The 15470-nt window shown below is 39.7% G+C and overlaps 1 protein-coding gene across 4 annotated transcripts in view; it reads left to right on the top strand.

Annotated features, from left to right (window-relative positions):
* Positions 1-15470, top strand: part of plxnb1b (plexin b1b) — an 84540-nt gene that overhangs the window by 40442 nt on the left and 28628 nt on the right. For all 4 annotated transcript variants that reach the window (XM_018667512.2, XM_018667511.2, XM_018667513.2 and 1 more), the window contains 6 exons: positions 999-2169; positions 3379-3561; positions 7329-7457; positions 7776-7876; positions 9920-10052; positions 12047-12203. In XM_018667512.2, the coding sequence (XP_018523028.1) occupies positions 1009-2169; positions 3379-3561; positions 7329-7457; positions 7776-7876; positions 9920-10052; positions 12047-12203 (1864 nt within the window). In that variant the 5' untranslated portion in view covers positions 999-1008. The remainder of the gene's footprint in view (positions 1-998; positions 2170-3378; positions 3562-7328; positions 7458-7775; positions 7877-9919; positions 10053-12046; positions 12204-15470) is intronic.

Below are 15470 nucleotides of genomic sequence, written 5' to 3'. Positions count from 1 at the left end.
AAGTGGTGATGGTCGTGTAGTGGTGTTGGGATTGTTTTCCTAGCACACTTTGGTCTCCTTAATACCAACAATAATTGTTTGAATGCCACAGCTTATCTGAGTTGCTGACCATGTTCATCCTTTTATGGCCACAATTTACACATTCTCTAGTGTCTCCTACCAACATTGCCTTTCAAACAGGTTTCAAAAATTTCAATCGCCACCCAGTGATGGCCTCCTAGATTTCATTTGTGATAAAACAGGGGATTCACAGCATGAATGTGCAAGTAACAAATCTGCAAAAATTCTGTGATGAAATCATGTCAACATTAACCAGAATCTCAAAAGAATGTTTCCACTATCTTGTGGAATGCCACATAGAATTTTGGCTGTTTCAAGAGCAAAAGGAGGCCCTACCCACTACTAGTGTAGTGTTCTAGAGTGCTCGCAAACTGTATACCCTATACAGTTCCCTTTGTGCTGTCCTTCTCCAGGGGGGCACCAGCAATGCTTCAGAAGATTCTTATGGGGGCTTTCTGATATGACATCCATTGTTTAGCTATAATAACTATTAGTTTAGGCCTCTAATCAACTCTTCCTCCAATGCTGAAGAGACTACACTATTTAACAACTAATTCTGTCCTTATCAACAAACACTTGATGTTGAATGTGACAAGTGTACACAAGTGTGTAAGGATTGGGTTATGCTCAGAAATAACAAGTTTGTATGACCTGTTGAAACAAACTGTATAAAACAGTTGTTCCAACCTGAACTCCAGACTCCAGTTGCAGTCCAGCATGAAGTCTACCATGTCTCTTTGTAGTGTAATGTCTCATATAGGCAAAAGGGCCTTACATACTTTAGTTCAAAAATGAATCCATAAGGGGTTCTGCAATAAAATGTGCAATCATATGGGTAACCATATAGTAATGTGTCTGTATGGAGTTTTGTGACATGACAACTCTTGCAGTGAATGGATAATTTGTTTCTAACAACCTGTCCTGTCTTCTTTCCCTAGCTCTGCTGCCATGCATCTGGGGACGGTGCATCACCATCCAGTGTCAGCTGTGTGGACACTGCTGTCTCTCCTGCTGCTAGCCATTGGCTGGCCATTAATCTCATTACCCAGTGGCATTGTCCAGGCCTCAGGCTCCTCCCCGGCTAATTTTCATCCCACCTTTGTCCGGAATGACACTCTGTTTGAGCACTTGGCCCTGCATCCTGACCCCACTGTGGGACGGGTATATATTGGTGCCCGAGATCACCTGTTTCAGTTGGATCGATTCCTCCAACCTGAACTCCAGGATGACACTGGACCCGTCACAGACAGTCGGGAGTGCTTACCTCCTGTTACTGAGAGTAACTGCCCTCAGGCTAGGATCACCAGTAACCACAACAAGCTCTTGCTGGTTGATCCATACTCCATGGAACTTATTACCTGTGGGAGCATCAACCAAGGAATCTGTCAGAAACGTAGTCTGGATTCTGTGAATATGGTGCTTTTCTCCACCACAAGGCCGGTGGATACCCAATATGTAGCAGCTAACCACCCCAATGTTAGTACTGTCGGGCTTGTGGTTCAGCCACATCCCGACAGACAGCCAGTGCTGTTTGTTGGTCGGGGTTACACCAGTAGCCATCCACCTATTTCCACAAGAAATCTTGCCCAGGAACCCATCTTTTCTTATGAGGAGACCGCCAAGTTGGCTGTGGCTGGCCGTCTCTCAGAATATGACCATCATTTTGTGGCCTCATTTGCCCACCATCAGCATGTGTACTTCCTTTTCTACAGACGGGACCTTAAGTCACAGTCACGAGAGTACCGAACGTACGTGTCTCGTGTATGTTTGGACGACCAGTCCTATTATTCCTATGTAGAAGTACCCTTGATATGCCATTCCAGGTCAGGAAAAATTTATAACCTGCTGCAAGCTGTCCAGCTTGGGCTTTCCAAGAATGGTGTGGTGAGTCAAGACTCAGAGATTCTTCTTGGTGTTTTCTCCACTCGTTTGGCTTCATCAACTCAGCCCAGTGAGGATTCAGCCCTCTGCATGTTTAATCTTGAAGATGTGGATCGCAGGATAAACTCCACCAGAGACCTGTGCTACACACAATTGGGTAAAGAAGCAGGAGTGGAGGCAGCCTACATTGAGTATGAAGTCAAATCCAACTGTGCCAACCTGCCAGAGGTGAGTTCATCAGAATGAATTTGTTTTTCTGGTAACTTGTTGTACTATGTTGTAGATTTTACATTGTTCCATGACAAGTAATGAGCTTACCGGAGAATGAAAATTTGTTGTTGTTGTAACTTAACTGTAAGACAGTTGCATTCAGCAATCATTCAACATTATCTATGTTGTGTTGTAGGTATTTCATCTCTTGAATGCTATTATGTTAGTGGAAGTGCTCTTTGTTTTAGGTTATGTTAAAAATATGTATCACATCCAGAATGATAACAGCTATGATCCCACCGATTTCACGAACATCCAAGCAACTTTGTCCCTATGGGATGCTGCATCTGGGGGCACTGTGGAGCCCACTGGTCACACCAAAACCCAATTATTATTCTAATTATTCCAATTATTCTGACATGTACAACAATTTTCATGAGTTTTTGAGCATCCCAAGCCCGTCCAAAAATGTGTTTCCACAGCAGAATAATAAAATAAAAACATTGCAATGAAATGCAACTTTAGCAGTCTTTTCTAGCTATCTTACTTCCTTGTCGTTATTACTGCCTCAAGTATTTATGGCTAAAAGTCCAGATGATTACAGTCTGCAAAGCAGTCTGTTATTACAGTGTAATCACAGGCTCCCATCATCCAGGCCAGTCAGTGGCATGCCAGCCTTAAAGCTTTCAATGACTTAATAATTATTTAAGTGCACCAAATGTAGTTTGGAGCTATTTTTAGCATGCATTCATCCCTGTTTGTTTTCCTTCAATGCTTTGGTTCTCATATGTACTAAACAGGTTGTCTAAACTCTTTCCCTCCACATGGCTTAATCAATGCTGACTTAAGACTATATATAGTGTGGACACCATTGAGCTATGTTATTACAACCAGTTTTAAAGTTTGAGAGTTATGTGCAGTGGTGTAATCATGACACATGAGGTACATGAGCAATCTCTGTTTCCTTTCCTGTGTAATGTTAGGCCTATGGATCTGTTTTTTGATGACAATGCACATGCACACGCACATGCCCTGGGATTATGTGATACACAGTCCCATCAGTGGTGTCCCACTGATCTACAGGTGATAGTAACACAAGAAATGCTGCAATGCACCAACAAAGGCAGTGAAGAGGCTAAGCTTATCTAATCTTCAACTTACTTGAACATGTTATGTTGCAGTCATCATGCACTGATTTTTTTTTTCCTCCCATATTCCCACTATAAGAACACCCTGGATGCGTATCCCTGCGGCTCTGACCACACTCCCAGCCCAATGGCCAGCAGAATTGCTGTAGAGGCAGAAACCATACTGGATAGCCCATCAGCCCGTCTCACTGCTGTGTCCGTCAGTGTAAGGGCAGGACACACTATTGCCTTCCTGGGAGACTCCAAAGGGAACCTGCACAAGGTAACATAGCATCACAGATAGGTTGTCAGTTTGCATCCTGTGTGCTTAGGAAGCACACAAACAGAAGATCACTGACAAGGTGCACTTTCTGTGTATGCTAACCGTGATGTTACACAGAGATTTTTCTGTCATTACTGAAATATTGCTGGAATAAGAAGTAGTTTGGTAGTAGTTTCTTATATAACTTGTAATACCTGTCCTTACTGAGATGTAGCAGTCAACCCTGCAGACATCCAATTCAGCTTGTTTATCTGTTCACCTCTAGATAGCAACCTGTCTAGTCTTAGTGTATAGAGGCAGGCAGGCTGAATTTGGCACTTAAGCAATAATCTCAAAAGTGCTGGTGCTTGTGAAGAAATGCATTCAGAATGCACCAAGATTTTATTTAGGTTGTCCCTTAGGTTGCTCCTTCTGTAGATGAAGTCCTGACCTGGCCAAGACATTATGCTGAGGCAGAATGAATGATATCGCTTGCTGCATATTGCTTTTTATTTTTGCTTTTTGCTGCATTTTTCTTGCTATGCCCAGAGTACAATGTTTTGCATTTGTTGTGTAGTGTGTTGTGTAGTGTGGAGTGATTGCTGAGTGATTGCTGAGTAGTGTGTATGCATTAGCTGGCTTTGTAGTGTTTGGTTTTGAATGAAGTTAAAACCGTTTTGAATCAATGTTTTGATTTTGCAAGACAAGTCAAAGGTTTTGAGAGTGTAGTTTGAATTTTGAAAAACTGGAGGGTTTTCTTTGGTTACTGAAAACTCTGTCATGTTATCCTCAGAAATAATAAACACGTCTTGAATAGAGTTGTGAGGTTCATCTGTAAAATTTACCTGATCATTTCTGTTCATTGCGAACTCCTGTGTTGACCTTTCATCTGCTGGCACTCAATCAGGCTCAGAGACCTAACCATCACAGCCAGGGTTATCATCAGGCTCCTCACTCAGCTCTGCTTTTGGTTGAGTTGCTATGTAGAAGTGCAAAATTGGGATATCTGTATATCTTTATATATAGCATTGTATATCTTTTCAATGGAAACATCGTTGTGGTGAGGAAGTCCCAAACATCAAATTAAAAATCTGATTCTTGACCTTTGCTCGATTCTCCTCCTGGATAGAACAGAGCCTTTCCTTGTTTTAGTATCTCATCAAAACCTGCTTGGATGTTAATCGTAACCTTCCTTGTTCCCCCACCTTGCTTTGCTCCAACCTATTTCAAAATTTCTTGTGGACTGTTTTGCTCTACTTGTTTTGTTGGATGTTTGTGTTCCTTGCTGTGGTTTTCCTTTCTAAGTTTAAGCTTCTCCCTTAGTTTATCAAAAAGACCCTGGTTTCGCTTGGATGAGTGTGTTTGACACTGAAGAGAGCAATCCTCTTCCCATATGATGGAAGATAATTTACCAGTTGAGCATCTTCTATTGGCTGGATGACCTCTCTGTCAATCTGTGCATAGGGAAGAGACATGTCTATTAACTTGAGATGTAAGAGGACAATAGAGTACCTCATATGTGTAAAATAAAAAACAGGATTACTGAAGTAAAAGTTATCTAAATAGGCTAGTTATTATCACTAGTACCTCTATGATCTACTCTCTATTCTGTTTTATAGGCAGATGGCTTTATCTGAAGTAACAAATGATTTGGTAAACAAGCTGAGATGATCAATCAATAATCACACATTTTCCAACACACCAACAATAAAGAATATTGTTGTTTAATTGTACTGCACTATCACACTGGAGAAGATGGAAGTAGTTCAAAGTGAGACTAAACTACTGTGAATAAGGGACATGCGTAAATTGTTGTAAAGATTTGCCTCAAAGTCAAGAACGACCGCCATGTACTGTACAGAAGCACCGTATCTTGATTACTAATTATGATCCCTCTCAGAGTTACACAAGGAAACTGGGTGACTGATTCATCTTATTGTATATTCAAAACAGTACTTTCTGCTCTTCAAATTGGTTGTCTCGTCTGAGATACCTTGACATCTCAAGAAAGTCATAAAATCTGACAGTTTCTCTTCCATCATGGACCTCTGTAGAGTAAGGTAAACAGGAGGGCAGTTTCAATTTAGTAGACCCAAGAGTCACAGATGAGAAGAACAAGCAGGGAAGAAATATGAAAACTGTAACTGTAAAAATGGTCTATATCAGAAAAACTCAAATTTTCAAAATGCAAGGTTCATTAAAATATGAAAAATTCAAGTATTTGGAGATGTGTTCTTATTACTGTTTACATCCACAAATATTTGGAAACAACACTGAACTTTTAAAAAATGTTTTATATTAAGTCTAGCTAAAGGCCCAATGTTGTTTACTGTTAGACTATATTAAAAGGTGAAATCCAGGGGGAAATTGTGCTTGCTTTTTAAGTCAGCCTGTACGTTTCATATGTGGCTTTTAGTGAAAAAACATATCTGGAAAAAATATAGGGATGCACTATATAAATGGGATCAGCACACACCGTTGAAATTGCTGTATCTGTGTATGTAAAGCACTGTAAATAACAATAACAGACACTAGAAACAGCTGTGCCATACCAAAACTTTTCCACAGATGGTATTGCATATTGGTTACATTGTTGCTGGAAAAAAAAAGAATTGTGCCAATTTGACTTTGTCTAATATACAGTAGAAAATACTGCAGATGCATGTGTGTCTTCAAACTGCTTAGATATTATCACAACTTGTCTCTGGCAATAGTCACATAGTCATGCACTTAAAACTACAAGAACCTGTAGAGTCTCTGCAACTCTAGCTTTGTGCACTAAGTGACAAAAGTGGTATCAGTACAGTGGTTTCAACCCATAGTCACTTGTTGTATTCAGTATCTGATATGATAGTTATTACAGTTTTTATGAAATCGCAGTTTAAGTTTTATGGGGGTTTTAGTTTGTTTTTTATCTTTTCAGATTTTATAATGGGTTTGTATTTATGGAGCTAGAACAGTGACATTAAAATGATACTGTAAATAAAATTTGGCATTGACAACAAAACCCAAACTGAAAAAGGAAACATTGACATTGAAATATTTGTATTGTAAAAAGTTGTATTGGCACTGAAACAAGTATTGGCATTGAAAAAAGTTTTATTGAAAAATAAATCTCACAATATTGTTACCTTACTTTAGCATAATATCTTTTGTATTAAGATGTGTTTTACAATGACGATCTGCAGATTTTTTTGTCATGTCTGTCTGCTTTCAGTGACTTTTTTTTTTTCCTGATGTCAGTATTTTTTCGCTGTCACTGGTTTTCAGTTTCAAATCTGTGTCATTGTTTTAGCATGGAGAGGCGGGGCTTTGTTTTCAGTACTAAATTTTATTTTCACTGTTCTTGCTCCATATGTCATATGTAAATCTGTGTTTGGTCAGCAGGCAAAACCGCATTTATCAAACAATTGATGATGTGATGGTTACCTGATGACTCAGGGGTCACGATGTCTGAGACACACGGCAGTTTGCCATTAATAGGCTCTGGCTGCACTGACTGTACTATAACCGCTTTTGTTAGTGTTGTTTTGTGGGACTTAGGCCTCCCTTCCCCTTAAAATTACAACTTTTTTCTTAAAATTCTGATTTTATTTTCATATTATAACTTTTATCTTGAAATTAAATTTTTTTAATCAATCAAATAATAACTATTTGTATGTTTGCGTTTCAAATAAAGCTTGACAGAAGGACATTTTAAAGTGAATCACATTTTCATTTGTAGGTCAGTGCATTTTCAATCTGTTAATTCATACATGATCATAACATTCATTTGTGTATTTCCACAGGTGTTCCTGGGTCCAAACGGCGAGGTGGAGGAGTACTCAGTCATCTCCATTCAGCAGAATTCAGCCATCAGCTCTGACCTCATTCTTGACCAGAAAGAGGAATATCTCTTCATCATGACCCGTAACATGGTATGTCTACATGAACAGAGATGCAACATACAGTAACTGGACTTTTGTAATCACATTTTATGTTTTTTTTTATTCCCCCCCTATTCCCCCTTCCTGCATTGTAGTAATAAAGAGAAATAATTTAGTTTCTCTTACTTCTGCCCCAATTCTTCTTCATCCACTGAGGCTGCCTGTAGTAGGGATTATTCTAATCATCATATTTTCATTTTGCATTGTTCCACTGACGAAACTAGGCCATTTATTCTTTATAATCAGATTTTTGGGAGCTTAGTGTAGATGGCTTGCACGACAAACATAATTGTGTTGTCCTGGTTTCAGCTGCAGAAGAGACCTGTGGCTGAATGCCAGCAGCACCCTGACTGCCACTCCTGCCTGCTGGCTCACGACCCCTACTGCGGCTGGTGTGTCTTGGAGGGAAGGTGAGACAAACATGAGCAGTTAACTCCAGCCCTGGATAGTACTAATATAGCAAACATTTAATTACCTGTAGTGAATTGAATCAAGTCAGCAAAGCAACAAAAACAGTGGAGAGAAAAAGTAAGTATCTGAAGTCATGTGTAAATTACTATAGGGTTCCCAGCACTGCTAATTGGTTGGATTGTAAATTTGTCAAATTTTTTACATTTTTGTCTTATTTATTTTTTCATTCAGCGGTCCAAGTATCAGAAGTGCTGGGAACCCTTTTGCAATTGATCAGATCTTTATTAGGGATCCAAGCCCGAGGGGACTGGGGTCTACGCATGCAAAGCAGGTGGCTCCCAGTACCAGGAGTGCTGGGAACCCTATTATAATTGGTTGGATTTTATTTTGTTTTATCTTTTACGTTGGTAAAAGTGGAACTGCAGGCCACATTCATTTATGTCTATGATTTTTTAAATATCTTTCAGTTTCTGTGCTGTTCTCAACCTGAGAAATGTGTCATGCAAGGGGACATGCAGGTCTGACTTGCTTTGTTTCGACGGGCTGCCAGGTGTGAATTGTACAGGGGCTTTAACCATTCTAATAAGGGCCTGCAGATTTAATAAATGTCATTTTTTGTAGGTAAAAGTGGTAGTGTAGCATATATCATAAAAGTTGAGTGAAATTTTTAGTGGAGGTGTAGAATCATGCACACATTTCAGAAACAAAAAATTATACACATATCCACCAGCACCGCCTTTTTTCTACTTTTTCGAACTGCTCCTAGGCCGAGGGTCTGATCAGCACAAAACTTGGCACAGAGTATGAATAGAGTCTCGTGATCGAAATTTATTACAAGAATTTTGATAATCCAAAAAATGTGTGAAATACAATGAAACAACTTCCTGTATGTTCCAAACAAAAAATTGCATATTTTGGCAGCAATCACCCACATTAGCATAAACTCGGTCCAATAGTTTCTCCTAGCCCACTAAGGCCATGTGCAAAATTTGGTGCCAATTGGCCACTAGGGGGCGCTTTTGTTGCAAAATATTGAAGTATGTTAAAATTATCTCTCCAAACTACTTCTTAAGTTGTAAGTTGTTGTAAGTACAAAGTATGATCTGCTTGAAACTTTGCACTGTCGCCCATGTCCTCTCAGGGTGACAATTTATTAAAAAAGAGTTACAGTACTCCAGTACTTGTCTTTGGCATCCAGGAAACACCAGTGTCATAGCAACATACAACCTCTCCACATATGCATGTACAGTCAAAACTACAGATAACATTCAACATCATTTACATTTCACATTCCCCCTGACAATTCCATATTGCCCTGGTTAAAGCCACAGTTTTAAATATTGCACAAGGCCCAACACCAGATTGTTGCAGCCTCTCGTAAAAGCCATAACATTTTCAATTTGTTAGTAGTTAATGTTACGGCTGTATGTATTATAGTGCTGTCTTTGTGCCTCTCCTCTCCTGTCTTCTTGGTAGCTCCAACCAGGTGCTACCTGATGAACCATCAATGACCTGCACCTATGGTTCGGCTTAGGTGTCAGTTGGCAACATTTGTGTGTAGTGGTTGGCTACACTGTGCCCATTTTGTGTCCTGGCTTTTGCAATCCACTTTTGGTTTGGTCACTTGTGCATTACTGTTTTTGTGTTTAATTGCAGCTTGAAGAACACTTGGTATCCATTTTGTGTTGTGGTACTGACACCCCACTTTTGTTGTGTATTGCTGTTGGTGTATGGCAGCAACTTTGTAGTTAGTCTACTTGTTGTGACCTTTTTGGTTTGTGGATGTAGCACTCCACTTTTGTGTGGGTCACCTGTGCGACTATTATTGTAGGTAGATGCAGTAACGTCTGTTTTTGTTCAGTTCTGTGGTATTTGTTCACCTCGAGGTGGTATCCATTGTAGATCAAAGGGGAGTGGCCAGTGTGTTGGCTGTTAAGTGGCAGCAAATTGGTTGGCTCTTTTGTGTGCCATCTTTGACCCTGTTCTTTGCTAGCAGGCCATAACAATTTACAGCTTTGATTTTTTTTTTTTTTTCCCTGCAGGTGTGTGTTGCAGTCAGAGTGTGCTCGTGGGAACCAGCTAGGTCAGTGGCTGTGGAGCTTTGACATGGAACAGCAGTGTCTGACCATCCAGGACCTCAACCCTTCCAACATCAGCAGAGAGGAGAGCAGGACAGTAAGTCCGCAATACATAAACTCCAGCAGCAAAGGAGCAAAACAAAACTGTTGAAGTACCTATCTATACACCGCCTTGCAGAGGATTTGAGGGAGAATGAAATTTTTTGTTTGCAGTTTCTATAACATAAACATACCTGTTATGGTTTCTGTTTCTGCAGATTAGGATAAAATTATCATTTTCAAGCACAGACAGGCTGCTCTTCCGAATATCTTGCAATATAGAATGCGCAGATTCATGCCTCGATGGTACTTTTTCCATCATATTCTGCCCGCGCATGCCGCATACCAAACCAGCATAAAGATCCGGCTGACATATCGCTTAACCATAGCGCTCTTTCTATCAGTCACCTCTGTGGACGATGGCGCTTATGGGTAGCAGCAGAGACACACACAATACAAACACAGTGTTTCATCGTAGGAGAGGACAATTCAAGACTCTTTGCGTATGTCCAAATAAATTCAGGGTGTAAAGTAGACCAGTTATGATCATACATGGGGGAACTTATTTGATAAGTATCTTATCAAATAAAATTTCCTGTATGAGCAAGTCAGGCTAAGTTGATCCATCCCCTGTATCGCAGCAACAGTACACATTTGTTGTCGTGACCATAAAAATAGTAAATGTGTTTTTCTTTCACAAAAAACATTTTTCTGCTTGTCAAAGTAAACTTTTTACATGTCAACTATTACAAATTTATCCTGGTCTACTAACATATCACATATGTTGATGATTTGCCACTGTATTAAACCATGGACTCATTAATCAAAAGATTACCCTGAAAGCTAGACTGTTTTTTCTAAAATGGCGGCTGTGGGGCAAAGTGAGCCAAATGCCTTGGGGTAAATTGAGCCAGTGGTTCAACCTATCCCACCATGAGGCACAATTTAAGTATGAAAAGTCTAAAATGGTATTTCAGTGTAGTATTACATAGCTGATTTTCTTTGGTTCATATTTTAAACATTGTAGAAAAGATAGCATGCCAAGAAAATACAGCAGAAAGACTGGGGCTCAACACCAGTAGCTGCTGTCAAGGGTGTAAAATCCATAAGAGAAGTGACAAAAGAGAGAAAGATTGACAGGTCAACCCTGCACTTATTCATGGAGAAGGAAGTGAAAACAGTGGGGTACGCTGGGGAGAATACATCTACTCGTGTGGTGTCAAATCCCAACCACCCCAAACTGGCACTTCAGTGTGATAACAATCACATCCCAGGTGCAATTATTCTGTGATTGTTTTTATTGTAGGCTACAGTCACAGTTGTATTGACCTCTGTTTTTTTTAGCATGGAATACTGAGCAGATGATGTGTGAGAATTGTCTCAGCTTTTGTATTAAAATATTCTGAATAATATACTTGTATTTAGGGCCCAAGCAACCGAGGTTGCGAGGCCCCGATTGGAATTGTAGTGTTTATTATTAGGGCCCAAACAAGGAAAGTTGCGAGGCAATCTGGTCAGACTACCCAGAAAACACCACTTAGAGAAACTCAAACTTTATTTACAGAAAATCTAAGAAAAGACAAAACTGTAGAAGTTGTACTATTTGGAAAGATGATACCTTAGAAGTGCAGTAGAGAAACAGCACGTGGATAAGCAACACATGTTTAGCCAAATTTGAAATAAGAGTATAATAACTTTTCCCATGTATGGAGCAGAGAAATCAAATTATTCTACACTGACATTTACAAAGTGAGCAGATAAGATTTATGTTTCAGAAGGTTTAAACACTTACTGTCATTATGACCTTCACTGTTATATACAACAGCACAGTTGTGGACTTACTAATGCTGCTCTGTCCTATAACTCTGGCTGCAGCAGTCTGGAACCTCACCCAGTTCTGTTCCTATTCATTGTCTTTCCATTCTCTTCAGCTTGCTACTGAATGTTGGCTGTTTTTTGCAAACATGTACCCCAAATCCAACCGTGAGGTAGCTCTGTCTGAAATGATCAACCAGCAGTTTCAATCAGTGTCACTATTTCATCTTTCCTCAGGTGTCGCTGACACTCCCAGGTCTTCCAGTGTTAGAGAAAGATGAGTCTTACTCCTGCTTCTTCGAGGACAGCCATAGTCCTGCCACTGTCACTAAAACTGGGGTTACCTGCCATTCACCTGACACCAGCAGAGTACCCATGGTGCCTCCAGGACAGGGTGAGTGTGCTCCAGGCTTTTTGGATGATTGTTGGATGATTTGGCAGCATTCTGTGACAGATGACATTTATCTATGTGTGTGTTTCTATATGTATGTGTGTTTCTGTATGTCCAGACATACCTTACATTAGCAGTTCAATCCCTCTGTCTAGAAATCAAGGCTAATCTTATCCACATTTCTAATCCAGTGTACACTGTAGGGAGCAACCTGTATTTTAAAGCATATGTTAATTAGCTTATCCTGTGAGGGTGGCAGGGGAGCTTTAGGTCAGAGGCTGGGTACACCCTTGACAGGTCAAAGGTTAAAACGTATAGCTCCCAATAAATCGGTTTAGTCCTGTGATTCTATACCTTGATATGTGCTTAGGTTTTCTTGGTTGGTTGATTACTTAACGTGCTGAGAGGAACGTCTTTGTTGTAGTGAGTCAGGGATAATGGTACAAGAAAATTAAACAGGCTTGTAAATGAAAATTAAAGCGACACCAAGGTCACTCACACACTCACTTTGGTTCCCAAGCCTGCATTCTTGAAACTTGCAGGGCTCAGAATAAATATTCACACTGTTCATCTTCATCTGCCAGGAAATGTTTATTGTAAGAAAAAAAAAATAGAGGTAAAGATATTAAATAGAATTAAAATCCCTTTTGTTTTTTAGCCTAAATCACAAATGGGATTACAGTGAAGGAGAGGATTTTATATGAATTTATATGAATGAACTAATTAACACCCAAAGACTGGGTACATGGGTATTTTTCCACCCGCAGGAAGCAATAACCTTAAAGCTGTACTCATCAATATTTTATATTAACAATGGATCAAATAGTTTAGAGTAATGTTAAAGTTGACACTTGACTATGCAATTCTCCTTACCTCAGCAGATGGTTTCACTGGTTTCACTCATCGCTCTCATCAACTTCATTTCCAGCAACAGGCAGCTGGTTTCAGTAAGAAAGCTCTGATAAAATCACTGTACATGACCAGAACTGCACCAAACAGCAGACAGACACAGTTAGTAACTAGCTGGTGAGAACTGTGGGGCATTTAGCAGCTGAGGAGACAATATGTCAGTGTTGTGTTTTCAGCTTGTCCACTGGCCCCAATTATACATTTGAAAAAGAACACTGGGCTCATATATATTTGATCTGTTGTCCTTCTAGCTTGTATATATCAAGGAAAACTCCAGCTTCATATAACTTTGTTTTGTAGTTTCGTCACATCGCACTTCCTGCTTCAACTGTGCTTGCCATAGTTGTGCACACTCTTTTCTTGTACAAGAATGGATTATTACAAACATTTCAGGTGTGCCCAATTCAGTGTAAACCTGAAATTAAGTCATTTAGATAATCTGGATAAACGGCTGACTTGTTTACATCCTCTGCCTGAATGTGTCTATGTCATTATGTTCCCAAATCTTAGCATTTATTTTGGTGAGTACACTGTTACCATAACTGATAGAAATGATGACCAAAATAAGATTTTCCTTATCAAGTAAAACTGAGCATAGGAGCCTTATGCAGTTTGAAAAATGTATTTTCCATGCCATACATGTGTTTGAGAGAGAAGGGAGAAAGGGAAACTAGGGAGGTAAGTCTCAGAGCCTTGAGGGTCCTGTGTTTTTGTCTGCACTCTCTTGGGCTGAGGATGGAGGGTGCAGATGAATTTTATTAGGCCTCTGTGTTTTGGCTGTCTGAATCAAACCTTCTCCCTAGTTCCCTCACTATGTTTTCAAAACACAGCTCAGTTCTTTACTCATGTAATCCTATGTTGTTGTTTTTTTAAAATTACATTAGGTCAAAGGATACATACCAATTCACCCACAGAAATAGAACACAAATACAAATAATCTTGTATTACAAGAGCTTCCTATTTTAAGTCTTAGGAGTACTAGAGGAGAGGATTTTTCCCAATTTGGTATGACAGAAGCAAATCCTAAATTTAGGGATCCTCTTTTCTCTTACTTAATCTCATTTTATAGGAAAACCTAAATACTCAAACGAACATCCATTGTCCTTTGGATACCTTAACTGGTAACTCTATTTGTTGAGATATTTTTGTAATTCATCAGAATTCTCATCAAAACATACAAAAATTGGCATTTAACTTAAAAATAGATTAGTTAAAAGTGTTGGTAACATCTGTGGATAAATCCAAAGATGTTCTTTTGAGAAATTTACAACAATGGTACCTTGGGAGATAAAAGAGAGAGAGTGGGCTAAGATACAGATAAGGTAAGACACAGTCTATGCTGTATCTGCCATTTAGAACACCAGGAGAGCCCCATGTCACCAGATCGGTTGCTTGGGTATACTGCAGGATCGTGGCCCAGAGTCATGAAATCATGACGCACTGTTAGGGTCTGCTGTAAGCGTCCTAGTGAATAAGTTACCTGCTGTCATTTTGTTGGTGTAAAACCAATAGATTAAATTAAAGCTGCAAGCAGCTTTGAACGGGCCCTTGCACCCCGCTGGCAAGCGCGGGGTTAACACAGGTTGTAGGGCATACGCTGGCGTAACAATTCCCACTTTCAAGATGTACTGAAGCGTCCCCACAGCATAATATTCACACCACTGCGTTTAACTATGGAGACGCTGTTCTTCGGGTGGTACGCCTCTCCCCTCTTCCTCCAAACACAAGCAGTGTCTCTATGGCCTAAACAAGTTTGCTAAGTGGTGGAAAAATGTTAAGGCAACTTATCAGTTATTTAACCCTCCCGCTGCCCTTCATATTGCCCTTCGTATTCCATATACTTTTTTCTTCTTACTGTTATTCAAAAACAAAAGATAACCACTTCAGAATCACGAATGTCATGCACAACAACAAATCCTACTACACACACACACGCACACACACAAAGACACATTGTCGGCCACCGGGTCACTTTGACCCAGAGGACAACATGAGGGTTAAGATTTAGTTTATTTGAGGGGATATCAGAAAACTTGTGTAATACACTTTTTACTATTTCAAGTTAGGGTAAGAACATTAACCTCTCATCTGTAGTGGCTTTTTTTCTAAATCAGGTCCTAATCCCAATCACCATGGTTATTAAACAGTTAAGATAGGATCTGCATGTTAGAAAGTTTCTGTAACATGGTTCCTTAACCCCAAATTGCCCCTGATGGCTGTGCTATTAATTAGGTATTAATGTCTGTGTAAATGGGTGAATGTGACATGCACTGTTAAGTGTTTTGAGTGTTTGATAAGAATAGAAAGTGATACATAATAGTGGCATTTACCATTTACACATATCCATATCTACACACATAC

This window comes from Lates calcarifer, linkage group LG12, assembly GCF_001640805.2.
Source record: "Lates calcarifer isolate ASB-BC8 linkage group LG12, TLL_Latcal_v3, whole genome shotgun sequence".
Classification (NCBI taxonomy): Eukaryota; Metazoa; Chordata; class Actinopteri; family Centropomidae; genus Lates; species Lates calcarifer.
This window is presented reverse-complemented; position numbering and strand designations above follow the sequence as displayed.